The sequence below is a fragment of the Eumetopias jubatus genome, unplaced genomic scaffold (assembly GCF_037043125.1).
Source record: "Eumetopias jubatus isolate StellerSeaLion01/CBP00866 unplaced genomic scaffold, mEumJub1_p1.0 scaffold_8, whole genome shotgun sequence".
Classification (NCBI taxonomy): domain Eukaryota; kingdom Metazoa; phylum Chordata; class Mammalia; order Carnivora; family Otariidae; genus Eumetopias; species Eumetopias jubatus.
Genome location: NW_028274814.1, coordinates 28,131,689 through 28,145,863, shown reverse-complemented (window position 1 = coordinate 28,145,863; position 14,175 = coordinate 28,131,689). Strand labels below are relative to the sequence as shown.

Sequence of the window (14,175 nt, the reverse complement as noted above, 5' to 3'; positions counted from 1 at the left end):
AAGGATGTAAATAATTCAGTATCATTTATAAAATCTGTCTTTGGAACTTAAAACATTACAAACCAAGCTTTCCAACTATAGGCCTGGTTTTGGGTTTGGTTTCACTTAAATCTTGGGTTTTTTGGTAAATCTTGGTCAAAATTGGTTCTTTACTTACTAAATTTTCTATGTTAGTACCATATGATAATGTACCATTTTCCTCAAGAAAATTTCTTGGTTGTCTAGAAATGTTAAGGTTTATGAAACCAGGGTTGAGAAAATGGGGAGTCTATTTTTAAAATGACTAAATTGAACCCCCACCGTGTGTCAAGTTCAGTGCTAGGAAGTGTCAAAGGATGTGATCAAGGCTTTGCTGTTGTAACAGGATAACAAAAACATGCAGGTAATTGTGATGAGAGGTAAATGTATAGTAAGTTATCTTTGACTCTTCTTTCTCACCTCCTCCTAATTGGTCACTAAGTTCTGTAGATTTTACCTTGTAAATATCCCTTGACTCTTTCCCCTTTATGCCCCCCACCTAATGCAGATCCTTGTCATTTCTCTCCTGAATTAATAAGGATATCAAGTGCCCCTTATGTGTCAGACGCTGTGCTAGACACTGCAGATGTAGTGGGGACAGTATTTGCCCTCAGAGAGCTCACAGCCTCCACAGGGAAACTCTTTTCCTCTTTTCTAATTATCTTAGAAATTGCAGGAGAAAAGAGGGTCAGCGACTGTGGCTCAGAGCCAAGAGGGGTTTTGACATTTTGAAAGGGTTAGTTTGTTTAAAAAAAGAGACAGTATCTGGCTGAAAAAGCCTACCATATTTACCGTCTGGCCTTGCAACAGGCTGTTATAAGGAAAAGAATAGAATCCATTCTCTTACATAATCATCCTGCAGAACACCTTAGCTTGAGATAATGTGATCCTGTGTTTTCTGGCCACCAACACTCTCTAATCTAGTCTTAACCACCACCATGTCTCACTTCCCTTGAACTTCAGCCTCATTGATGTACTTCAGTTCTACAAAGATGTCATGTGCTTTTGCCTGAAATGCCATTCTTTTCTTCCTCTTGCACCCTGGATTCTTCATCTGATAGACAGACTTCCATTTCTCTCTCTCCTGAATTGAGAGAAGCCTTTCTTCCAGGAAGCCCTCCTTCAACATTCGGGTGGAGCACCCTTTAGCATCCTGTGCTTTCCCCTTTTCAGCATTTACACTATTTTATTAGGAATTGCCTCTTTATTTGCCTGTACTCCTGTGGCTTGGGAGGGACTGTGTCTTACTTTTGTAGCCCTACCACCTGGCACATACTTCCTCAGTAAATACTTGTTGAGCAAATGAGTGATGTGCCCTAAGAAGTGGAAATTCAGAAGAGGGAGAGATAACATTTCAGTGGGTATATGAAAATGTAGATCCATGTTTGAGAATCAGGGATAGATAGGTTCGTCACTAAGCTGAAATTTAAATTGGGTATTAAGTATTCCTTAAATACTTAAGGAAGTATTATCTCCCCAGGATAGAAACTGGGCAGAATGCCAAAGAGACACATAAAACTGATGGAGACCATTATATAAGTTGTCAGTCAGATCCATCAGCTTTGCTAGCCCAGGTGTCCTTGTCTTAGTTTGCTTTCCAAGCATGACTTTGTTAAGACTAACCCATCTCTCAGTCTAGTCGCTAATGTTGTGTTAGCATCAGAGTACAGTGCAATGATGAATGGCCCTGCCACTTACTAGGATGATAAACTTGGCTGTGATACTCTTTCTGTGACTCAGTTTTGTCCTATAACACGGGGGCCAAGGCGAAGATTACATAAGCATATTATTCATTCTCTTCCTTGCTGTGTGTCCTACTGCTAATGCTAAGCTGTTTTCTTCTTGGCTGGTAAGTGGGAGGAGGCCTGTGGGAGAGAGCTGCATTCCGAAGGTTCTAGGGACTGTGATCCAGGGAACCAAGGATCCTGTTTTGCTCTTGAAAAAGGAATGCTGGGAATAAAAATGTGAGGAGACAGCATCTGCAGTATTGAGGACTGCCCTCTTCCTTGACTAGAAATGTGGGAAACCTGGCTAAAAAGGAGCAAAACAGGGGAAATGAGGAGAGGGAGATTGCGACATAAAAACTGAGAATCAGAAATTGACTATTAAATTTTGGCTCTCTAGAAAAGTAGTCTAAATCCTTTATTAAGGGTTGGCCGTGCAGTCCAAGCTTGGAGTGTTTATATGAATGGATTGCATGCTCTGTAACCTATCAATTATTCTGGTTAAAACTTTACTATTTAATACAAACACATTTGACTCCTTAGTAACACATTGTGTGCTATTTATGCGAAAGTAGTGGCTTCAATTACACTTACGTAGTCTTGCCTTCTTGCATCAACATGGTTTTGATGTTGATACTGTTCCAACCAGAACGAAATTAGTAACTTTTTATAACAGTCATCGAATCTGTTTTAAAGGAATAGCTTGGTAACTAATTTACATGATGTCCTCAAGATACCGAGTGCGGAAACGGATGTTTTTAGTTGGAAATGATACCTGATTAACTAGCATGGATTGCTTCTTGACTGGCTTGTTTTGTCTTTTTTTCTAACATAATAACCAGGGATTAATGAAAACCAAGTTTCATCCTCAGACAAGAGGTAAAGTGGCAATATTTCACGCTCTCTTCCCAAACCCCACCAGAAAGAAATCCAGCTAGATACGATTGACGCTGATTAAGCAACAGTGAAACAGATTCTCTAAGATTCAGATTTTGGCCCATTTATAGTAGCTGCCAGCTTGTGGTAGCATATGGGTAATGCCGGGGGCTTTTTTTTTTTTTTTTTGATTTGTCAAATAAACTTTACGGATAGAGAATTAGCATTATTTTGAAATATTAAATATAGAGTGGTGGTTCTCAAACTTGATGGTCTCAGGACCCCTCATGTCTGACATAATAGAAGAGAGTTAGATTCTCATCTGTCCTGATAGTACATGTCATGTAGACTCTGGAAAATGCTACCATATACTCTTGAGAATGACTAAAACAGGCAAATAAGAAAATAGTTTTGCCTTCATGGACCCCGTGGAAAAGTCCCTAGACCAAAATTTGAGAACAGCTAGTATATGGTAACATTTTATTGTGTAAAGTCAGTTCTTTAAACCCCACTTAAATAGGTATTGTCTCTTGACATCATTATTTTTCCCTCCAAAACTGACTTTTATTTGTTCTGTACTTTGTTTTTCAGATAAAGAAGGAAACTTCAGCCAGCTGATTTTATTTTTAGCTTACTGCTGACCTTGTCAGAAGAAATTGTTGGTCCATTGTTTAAACTACTAAAGACAGCAAGATGTTTGTAAATTATCTTACAATAAACAACTTACTGAAAGAAAATCACTGTTTTTTCTTATTATATAGGAACAGTAGTTAATAGTTTTCAAAATGGGATGTTAAAAGTACTTAAAAATATTGACCTGCTACTGCTAAAATTTTTTGGTAAGAAGATAATCTAAGAGCCTCTGCTGATTTGGGGTTGGGGGGAAGGAAGAGGCAGCAGGCCACAAGCCAGCCCAGGCTTTCATTCTTCTGCTCTTTCAAAAAGAACATCCAACAAAATGAAGTAAAAATGCTACTGGAGTCATTTGCTCTTTCTCATCTATGGGATATAGAATTCCAGGCATATACTTACTTTAAATTTTAAATATTAGGGCACCTGGGTGGCTCAGTTGGGTAAGTGACTGCCTTCAGCTCAGGTCATGATCTCAGGGTCCTGGGACCGAGCCCCCTGTTGGGCTCTCTGCTCAGTGGGAGTCTGCTTCTCCCTCTCTCTGATCTCTCTCACACTCGCTCTCTCAAATAAATAAATAAAATTTTCAATAAATAAATAAAATATCTTTAACAAGCACTGAGAAATCTTTCAGTATGATAATTCATTCCATATTCACGTTTAGATAACCATTAAGATTGGATGCCTAACCTGATTATGCACAAGTTGGCTGTGCCAAAATGTCAGGGTTTTCCTATTTGTTTAAAATAGGGAAATTACTTTTTAATTACAAAAGTAATACATAAATCACAAAAAGAACTATTAAAAAATAATCTATAAACATATAGGGGCGCCTGAGTGGCTCAGTCATTGAGCGTCTGCCTTCAGCTCAGGTCATGATCCCGGGGTCCTGGGATCGAGCCCCGCATCGGGCTCCCTGCTCCGCGGGAGGACTGCCTCTCCCTCTCCCACTCCTCCTGCTTGTGTTCCCTCTCTCACCGTCTTGCTGTCAAATAAAATTTTTTTAAGTATATATATATATATATATGTTATATACCCATTCTCACTTAACAATTTGTATGCTGCTCTTGCCTTTTAAAAACCATTAAATAAGTACATCTATTTAGAAAGGTTTCTTCAAATGCTTTATTATTTTGCCAACAACTATTTTCACAAAAATGAAAATGGTAATATAAAAATTGATGAGCAAGCACAAGCCTGTAAGGAGCAGTACCTGCCTTATAAGAAGGCTGCGGAGGAGACACTGAACAGCACCCAGGGTCCTTCTCTAGCTTCCCTGAGCCTTTACAAGAGTCACTTGGGTGGATGAATGAGGCTGAGGCGTCGGGCAGACACGTACGTGAGCTCAAACTACCAGATCCCCTTCAGGAATGTTGGCGAGGAATGGGGCGAGGTGGCGTTTTCTATCTCGCTTCAAACATGTTGGCCCATCTCCAGTTTTGAGGACAATAGAACGCTTCTGTGAGGGTGAACTACATATTCTAGATAACACAGCAGGAAGAAAAGCAGGAATGTAAGCACATCGTCGAGTAAAAAATCTGTCAGGCTCAACATGACAGACTCAGAGGTTCAGAAGAGGGGACAACAGTTGTGGGGGCCTCGTGGTGCCAGCGCTCCGTTTGTCTCTGGAGTATGGATGTTCTGGTCTATCAGTGGTCCTACGTCAGGTGCCTCGCTCTGCCGGGTTGGTGCTCACTTCCTGTGTCACACTTTTCCCTCTCTGATGTTTTGGTGGTGTACATCTTCCACGTAAATAGGTAAACCTTTTGGGTGCCTGGGTGGCTCAGTTGGTTAAGCGACTGCCTTCGGCTCAGGTCATGATCCTGGAGGCCCGGGATCGAGTCCCGCATCAGGCTCCCTGCTCAGCGGGGAGTCTGCTTCTCCCTCTGACCCTCCACCCTCTCATGCTCGCTCGCTCGCTCTCTCTCATTCTCTCTCAAATAAATAAAATCTTAAAAAAAAAAAAACCTCTTAAGAGCTTGCATATCTTAAAATACCTATTCTATGACGTTTTCATGGAGACCCCGCTCAACCCTTACCGGTGGTGTGATCTTGGGCAAATGACTTATTCTTTCAGTCTTAACATCTGTAAAATGGAGACGAAAATAGTACTTCGTAGGGTTGTTAGGAAAATCAAATGAGCTAATGCTTGCCAAATACTTAGAATCTGATACAGGGTGAGTGTTGAATAGAAAGTGATGCCCCCAGTGTGCTTGGGGCCCCCTAGGCGTACGCTGTAACCCGCTCGGCACGGGTTCTTTCATCCCAGTCCCCAGCGCTTCCATGTTCGGCGTTCCACTGGGACGGGATGGTAAGGACCAGGGCTTCTAGGGTGAGTCAGAGCTCTGCTTTCAGGATGAAAGTTCAGTCCACAGGCCCTCGGTCCTGCTGGTGTGTCAACAGACGGTGGATAGCAGCCACCCCTTGTCCCTGCCGCTGCAGCTCTTGGAGGAGGCGCTTGTCTCCTTAGCACCACTCAAATCCGATTCTCTCAAAATAACACCTTCACTGAGAGAAGACACATGCGGTAAAATTCACTGCTTTAAAGGGCATAATTTCGGTTTTTAGTATAGACAGTTGTGCTCTAAGTCCACACGTTATTGCAAGATGAATTATTCTAGAAGGTATACGTTTATTGAGCACTGACTGCCTGCTAGATTCGATGCTGTACACTGGGCACTGATTAGTAATTGAGGTGAACACTAGCTGCCCTCCTGAAGAGTACAGCCAAGAACAGAAAGAATGATGAGTTTCGTTTGGGGCATCCATCAAACACTAAATTTGAGTTGTAGAAGGGATATCCAGATGGACATTAGTTGTTGATAGATGCAGTTAGTTACACTAGTCTGAAACTCGGGAAAAATTTAGGATAAGCCATTATATTAACAAGTCATCTTTATATAACCATGAAAATTACTGGAGTGAAGCATATAAAAGAGAACAAATACTTAAAAAATTAGGCAAAGGCATTAGAGGAGAAAGCAAATATTTGCTATAATTGAAATCACGGTTCTTTGGGAGGAGGGAGATATAAATATGAGATGGGAGGAGGTAAGGAAAATGGAGTTACGGGTTTGAATCAGGCATCAGTATGTACTTCAGACTTACGGAATATTCATATTTTCTAGTTTTCTCCACCAAAAGGCGCCTGAAGCAATGACACCCCAGTCATAATGAAGGTCAGCTAGAGCCCATATCTTGGTTTCTAAATAGTGAACCAGAGTCCCTTAGAGAGATGGCTAATTCCAAGTCTAGGGCAGGGAAAAGCATAAGGTGAGCCTGGGAAAATCTTGTGCCACCAAGTGTGGAAACACTCAGTGAATGACAGAGGCATGTTAAAAGCACACAGCAACTGGCCTGAAAGGGCTCCTGCTGGCCAAATACAGGGTAATTTAAGCAGCAAAAGAATAATCATGTTAAGAGATTCTAGCTCACTGGATAAAAAAGAATGTCTGGCTCCATACCAACATCATACTAGAAAAAAATGAGGGAACTTCCTAGAACATCTGCTAAGAAAGGAAGAAACACTCAGATTAGAAAAATCAACACTTAATAACCACCAGAGTAATGACTGACTGACTCAGTAAGAGATCCAATATGGATGCTCATAAAACCACGGTGGTGAAAGGTTGTGGAGAAGCAGGTTATTCAAATCGTCTCAAGGTATCACCTTATGGATTACTTATTAATCTCAAAGTTAAAAAAAAAAAAAGGATACCTTACAACAGTGACTGGTAGATACCTAATCATTGCAAATGACCAAACTTTGTCACTAGTGATGGCACAAAATGACCCTTGCTGTTAACCTGTGTAGGAATATTGTTGCCAAAAATGTTTAGCTTGAACCTAATCAGGTGAGAAAACAATCAAAGATTGCAAGACATTCTATAAAATAACCTAAAAAAAATAACAAAACTCCTAGACTTTGCAAAAACGTTATAAAAGACCAAAAAACTAAAAGCCCTACAAACAACGGGGGGGGGGGGGGGAACTGATCTTATTAAAAAAGACTATGGAGATGTCAACAAAATGAAAGGAGGGATTCTTAGATTCTGGATTGAAAAATTAAAAAGCTATAAAAGGCATTTGGGGACCACAGGAAGATCTGAATACCCACTGGATACTTGGTAATACTACTGTATCACTCTTGAGTCTGTTGTGTGCGACAATGGTATTATGGTATAGCAGAAGGTGTGATGCTCCTCCCAGATCCCGCCCTCCAGTAGGACTTAGGGGTCTGTCCCCCCAGCTTCTGGAACTGTGTCAGGACACAGCCCTCAGCACTTAACCCTCTTTGGAATCCTCAGCTGGAGACTGCCCCGCCCCAGGTCACAGCCCCCTCCCTCCTGGGCAGCCCACACCCAGTGCCTGCTCAGTGTGGGAATATAAAGCCAGTCCCCCCCCTTGTCTGAACTCACAGGATGTCTCCCTTCCCCCACCCCCACCTGCTTTCCTTCCCTGGGTCCTGATCCCAAGAGCACTCCTATAGACTGATCTCCATCTCAGAGGCTGCTTCCTGGAGAGTCTCACTTGGGGCAGTTTTTTTTTTTTTTTAAAGATTTTATTTATTTATTTGACATAGAGCGAGAGAGGGAACACAAGCAGGGGGAGTGGGAGAGGGAGAAGCAGGCTTCCCGCTGAGCAGGGAGCCCGATGCCAGAACTCTGGGATCATGACCTGAGCTGAAGGCAGATGCTTAATGACTGAACCATCCAGGCGCCCCAACACTTGGGGCAGTTTGTACCGGAAGGGGTGGAGGCAGTAGATACTAAGACAGGAGGATTTTAGGAGCTGGGTCAGCCACCTGGCTGGCCCTGAGGACCTCAGCACTGGTGGTAGATGGAGCATGATAAGCCCCTGGCACAAGGTAGGTAGTTCCAGAATGTGCAGGTTGTAAAACTTTTACCAGGGGTGAACGAGGGCGGTATAAAGTGGAAACAAGCTGGTATGAGGTATCAGTGTTCAGATATTCAAGCAAAGTGGGGATAGTACGACTGTAAAATAATACAGGCCAAAAGGGCTGTACTTTGCTGCGTACCAGTCAGAAGCCACGCGAATGAACTCATGATAAGAGAAGTTAAGGGGTGAGGGAGAAAGTCACCTGGTGAGTTTTAGAGATGGTTCCCAGAACAAGGGTGGGTGAAACAGACAGATGGGCAGCCAATGAGTGGGCTCCTCAAACCGTACCATCAAAATAATTCACGGATAGACAACTAGGTGACTGAGGACAGTCACCCCAATGAGCAGCCATGATTCCTTGCCCAACGTCTGGATCTGAGCCAATTTTCAGACAGAAACTCTTAAGTCTTTAGGAAGAAGAACTCAACACCAAATGGAGAGGATAATGATTTCCCTACTCCTCCAGCAAAGGAACCAACAGTCACTTACTCAAGTAACCACCCACTGGAGAAAGGAAATACTCAAACATTGTGAGGATTGGCGAAGGGGAAGAGTTGAGACTGAAACCAGGAGGTGCAGAGTCATTGTGGGCCTCTGTTAGAGTGGGGGCAGATGAGGTCTAGTAATAAATGAAGTACTAGGTCCCAGGGTTAATGGGCCCAGTCAACAATCAATTCCCTGACTCCTCAATGTGTAGTTACATTAGACATACAGGGAAGTTGGCACAACCTCCACACTGATTCCTTGGCCTGTGGGGTCAGAACTGCGGTAGCGGGGAGGCTGAAACAAGCTTTTGAGATTGGTCCTGTAGCTCAGGGAGAAGGGGAAGGGAGAAATTAGTGGCATCCTTAAGGACTCGAAGAATGCAGGGCCAGTGGTCCTCATTGTATCTCCATGTATCATTTGACAATTCTGGCCCCTACAAACGTAACTCTCAGTGACCCACCTGCGAAACTGCTCTTGTCCCTGCAACTCTGGCCCCTCCAGGTTGACAGTTCTAATTTGCAAAAGGGGGAATGCTTTCACCACAGGACACACAGGAGTCCCACTGAAATACTAGCTACAGTTGCCAGTTGGGCACTTCAGCCAGGGGTCGGCATGCAAGGAGTAATTGACTCCGATCATTAGGAGCCCATGCTGCAGTTACACAGTGGGCAGCAAGGAGAAATGGTTGACACCCAAGTGGCCTGGCTGGGTGTCTCTTGGTACTCTCTTGCCTAATGTTGCTGGACCACGGACAGGTTCAGCAGCCACTGGAGCACTCCTTAATAAGCCTTCTGCAGGCTGATCTCCATCCCAGAAATAACTTCCTGGGGAAATGAACGTGTGACATGGTTACGTGGGGGGGAATATCCTTGCTTTGAGGAGATACATGCTGAAGTGTTTCTGAGTTAAGTGTGATGAAGTGTGCAACTTATTTTCAAACCGTTCTGAAAAAAAAAAGTATGTGTGTATATGTATATAGTAAATGCAACAAAGTATTAACAGCTGATGAATCTAGGTGAAGTATATGCCTGTGCGTACACTTTTCCATTTCAACTTTGCTGTAGGTTTGAAATTTTCTGAAATAAAATTTTAAGGAGTTGAACACACACACACAGAGGCAAATGAAGAAGGGTCTAATATAGAGATTAGAAGGAGCCTCCAGAAATAGTGAAGGGACAGCAAGATAATAAGGTATTGTGAAATCCAAGGTATAAGAGAGTTTCAAAATTAAGGTAGCGTTCAACAGTAACAAATGGCTACAAAATGGTCAACTAAGGTTAGGACTAAAAGTCCTAAGGCTAAAACTCCCATAGAGTTTGCATCCCAAAGGTCCCCGATAATCTTGAGGACACAAGTGTCACTGAAGAAAATATTGTAGGCACCCCACCACGGAGCACCATTTCTTCAAAATTGTCATTTGGCTGAAGCACCACATTTTCAGTTCTACTGTGGTTTTGACTTTTAAAAAAAATTGAGTATCTATTATGTTCACAGTTCTGGAATACTCCCTGTAGGGAGAATGTAGATCCATTCAGAAACACGATTTATTGGGAAAGGCACATAAACTCAAATACTAAATGCACTGTGCCAAGTAGAAGAACAGAGAAATTGACAGAGAAATACAGAGGAGAGAGATGAAAGGAAGGAAGGAAGGAAGACTCTAGAAGCTTGGGGTGGGGGTGGGGGGAGCACAAACGGGCATATTTAAGAGATCATTAGATCAGCCATTACAATTGACTACCCATAGGCTGGGTAATATTTAGAACTCGAGATATTTATCACAAAGTCCAGAGTTCCGGTCATCTGGAGAGATCTGGCGACACTTGACTGGGGGCTGGGAGAAGAGTCTGGAGTAGACAACAGTTCCCCATTCTCTCAGCCTGCTTCATCGATTTAAGGTACTTACTTGCCCTCTGTAGGCAACTGAGTTTTATTGAACCCAGGGCTGGGATTAGAATGAGGCGAGTGACGCAGAAATTTGGGGGAAGTGGTTTAGATTTTTTTTAATACTGTATTAAAATATGATTGATCTTCAGTTTTCTTGTGCTCCCATAAATTTTGCACCGAGGCCAGTGTCTCACTCGCCTGATTTTAACCTCTGAGCAGCTTGGGTTTGATTTAAGCTATACATGGTAAGCAGCAGCATAGGCAAGATCAGATCAGATCCGCGTTTGGGGGCACTTAAGTTCCCACGCTCCAAATCCCGCCCCTGCACTCACAGCCTCTCAGGTTCCCACTTCTAACACCCGCATTTCAATTTCATATCCTGACTCCCGCTTTTGCCCCTAAACCACTGACGGTCCCCTCTCCCTTTCCCTCCAAGGGAGCCCACCCAAGGCCCCGAGCACCTGCCTCCTCGGGCGCATCCTCCACCTGCGCTCAGCACAGCCGTTTCCTGCATCCTTCCAGGCCCAAGAGTCGCTTCCGACACCATCGCTCTGCTCCAACAGGGCGGAGCTTCCTCATTGACGCGATCAGCATTCGGCTAGTGCTGCCTCGCCCCGGCGACGGTCCAGCGGGAGGCGGAGCGAGTCCAAAATGGCGGCTCTCAGGCTGGCGCGCTCCGTGCTGCTGGCGCTTTGAGGTGGTCGCCAGGGGTCGGGGGGACGATTTCCCCGCCGCGGGGGCCCTAGAGGATGAATCGAGGGCTCTGCTAAGGTTAGGCGGTGGGGGTGGAGAGAGTGGCAGCAAGGGCTGCGGTGGAGTCCACGGAGCGGGATGTGCGAGAGTTACTCCAGGTCGTTGTTGAGGGTCTCGGTGGCGCAGATCTGCCAGGCGCTGGGCTGGGACTCGGTGCAACTCAGCGCCTGCCACCTCCTCACGGACGTGCTGCAGCGCTATCTGCAGCAGTTGGGACGGGGCTGCCATCGGTACTCTGAGCTGTGTGAGTACCGGGCTGGGTGCGGGAGGGCTGCCTCTGGCCAGTCACGAGTGACACCTCCGGTCTTCCCTTCTCTGTCTCAGCGTCTCCAAGGTGTTCGTCCTCCACCCCTACCCCGAGATCGGGCATTTTCTCGGCCTCTGACCTCCCTCGGGTTCCACTGCCCCTGGAAACTCCAGTCATCCCTTTGGTGCCTCTTCCTCATCCACTAACTTCCCGCCTCCAGCCGGGACCCCTGTCTCCGCTCTCAGCTCCACACCCTCTCACGTCTTCTCTGATCGGAAATATGCATCGGTCTTTCTCAACATCTCATTTTTGCTGCGTGTAGAACCACCTCCAGAATGCCTTGCAGCCTCTTTTACTTTGGTCCTTTTCCTCCCTTGCCTGCAAACTACTACAACTAGTTGTCACAGGCGCTCCGTCTACCGGCCGTTTCTTACAAGGCTAGCCATTCTTCAGCTCATAACAACACATACTCGTTGACAGCTCTGCTCCGTTGGGGACACTGCCTCTTCTTTCTGTATCTGTTCATTTCATAGAGGTATCTCTGTTTACTCTTTCCCAAGGCCCACTTTGTCAGTTTCACTTAGATTAACTTTCACTTGCATCCCTGTTACTCACTGATTTCCTCCTCCATAATTTTGTGTCAGTGGTTATCAAAGTGTAGTAGAGGGAACATAGGCAATTTACAAGGGTCCGCAGGTAGTCTGGGCTGCAGTACTTACGGTTTTTAAGTGAGTGTCCAGTAGTTTCTCTAGCTGATGGCATTTAATGATTCGGAATACTTAATAGAAACCACACAGCATCCCACGGATGTGAAGTAAGTATGTGTGTGTATATGTGTATGTATAGGGGGAGCTGCCATTCCCTGGAATTTCAGGTCGTTACTCTTAAGGTGGGTAAGCTGGACAGCCGGGTAAAGCGTTTCATAAGATACTTTGCTTCCTTAAAGTGGTTCCCAGACTGGAAAATTGAGACCCACAGGTACACTTTACTTCTTGAGCCCCCAATTCCATTCCTGCTTCGACAGTGCTGCCAAAGTAATCTGTCCATAACACACATTTGATCGTGTCATTCTTAAAAATATTTTAATTTGCACACCATTGCTTACAGGCTGAAAATCTCAACTCTTCAACAGCATATTTTCTTCGTGAGCTTTTTCTTACCTCCTGCTGTTCCTATTGCAGCCATGCTAAACTACCTGCCTTATCCAGAACATTTTAAACTATCCACTCCTATACACATGGGGTTTCCTAGAGTATCCCCAACCCCCTGGTGCACCGGTGGTACTACTTCTGTTTTGAAATTCACTTATCACTTGATTGGGGAAACTCATATGTCATCTGTTCTCATAATCCTGCGCATATTCCTGTGTGTAACACCTTGTTTTGTCATCATCTGTGTCTGTTTCTCACCCTTTACTTTTCTTCTCCCCAGACGACAAATTTATTATATTTGTATTCTGTAACCTAGTACAGTGCTGTCATTTACTAGGCACCCAGGAGATATTTGCTGAATAAATGAATGAACTGATAACCTACTACCGTAATAGCTGTTTGGTCACCTGACTTTTTGAGTTTCAAAATGTGGTATTTTTGGAATGCTTGATTTCACTGATCCTTCTAGTCTAAATATGGCCCTGCAAAGTAACTCTCATTCATTGTTATCTTGAAAGTACACCACCAGCACACTGTTCTCTCGGCTTTCGCTTCTTTTCCTTCCCTCTCCCTCTTCATGGTCCTTGAGTATACTGTTGCGGTTATGCATAGTCCAGATTATACTTTTGCTACCAAGTTCCCTAAATAAGGACAGATGTTCTGTATTTTTAGGTAATGAAAATATCCCCTGAATACATAGTTACCTTTCCTGCCTTATACACAGAACCAGAATATGTGCTGGCACTGCAAGTAAGCAGGTATTCCAAAGTCACCAAGTAATCATTGTTATGTGTTAATGTTAATCCCTTTTCTAATTACCCAGTTTTGGCAGCCAGTTTTCTTGCTTTTAGTGAGAATGTGATTACCAGGTTCATTATTCTCCATCATAGTTTTGTGACTTACTAAAAATGCTGATTCCTGGTATACTTATTAGTTACAGACTTTTTAAGTTCTTTTTTTTATACTATCCTAGTTTTAAACTCAGATTTTGATCTCAGGTTACCACTGTGCAGTCTTCTCCTTCTTTAAATCCTCTTTGTCTTCTTGACAACATTCACTGAGCACCACTGAGAACTGAGCACTGGGGCCCCTGGGCGGCCCAGTTGGTTAAGTGGCCGACTCTTGATTTTTGCTCAGGTCATGATCTCAGGGTCATGAAGTCAAGCCCAGTGTTGGGCTCTGCACTCAGTGCACTCAGTGATGAGTCCACTTGAGAGTCTCTCTCTCTCTCTCTGCCCTTCCCCCTGCTCATGCTCTAAATAAATAAATAAACAAAATCTAAGAAAAAAAGAACTGAGCACTGTGTTGGAGAGAGATATCAACGTCCTAAGGCACAGCCCCTGCCCACAAGTTGTGGACAAAGGTGCAGACTGTCAACAGAATAAACTGATGATGTTTGCTCCTTTTAAAAAAATTGTTCTCAAGTTAAAGCAAGTATCAGAAGTTGCTATTAATTTGCCAAATGATGCATTTTTAAATTTCCCTAAGGTAATGATTTGTGAAA

At 43.8% G+C, this 14,175-nt stretch overlaps 1 protein-coding gene and 1 long non-coding RNA gene across 4 annotated transcripts in view; one reads left to right on the top strand and one right to left on the bottom strand.

Annotated features, from left to right (window-relative positions):
• Positions 1 to 4,345: 4,345 nt before the first annotated feature.
• Positions 4,346 to 11,035, bottom strand: LOC148163670 (uncharacterized). The gene is made up of 2 exons (XR_015768801.1): positions 10,986 to 11,035; positions 4,346 to 5,756 (listed from the first exon to the last, which is right to left on the bottom strand). It is a non-coding gene; the product is annotated as an uncharacterized LOC148163670 (long non-coding RNA).
• A 127-nt stretch (positions 11,036 to 11,162) lies between these two features.
• TAF3 (TATA-box binding protein associated factor 3) overlaps positions 11,163 to 14,175 on the top strand; it is a 174,971-nt gene continuing 171,958 nt past the window's right edge. For all 3 annotated transcript variants that reach the window (XR_003611033.1, XM_028114691.1, XM_028114690.1), the window contains exon 1: positions 11,163 to 11,517. Coding sequence is in view for 2 of the 3 variants with exons in the window: in XM_028114691.1 (XP_027970492.1) it covers positions 11,352 to 11,517 (166 nt within the window). In the remaining variant the exon portion in view is untranslated. The remainder of the gene's footprint in view (positions 11,518 to 14,175) is intronic.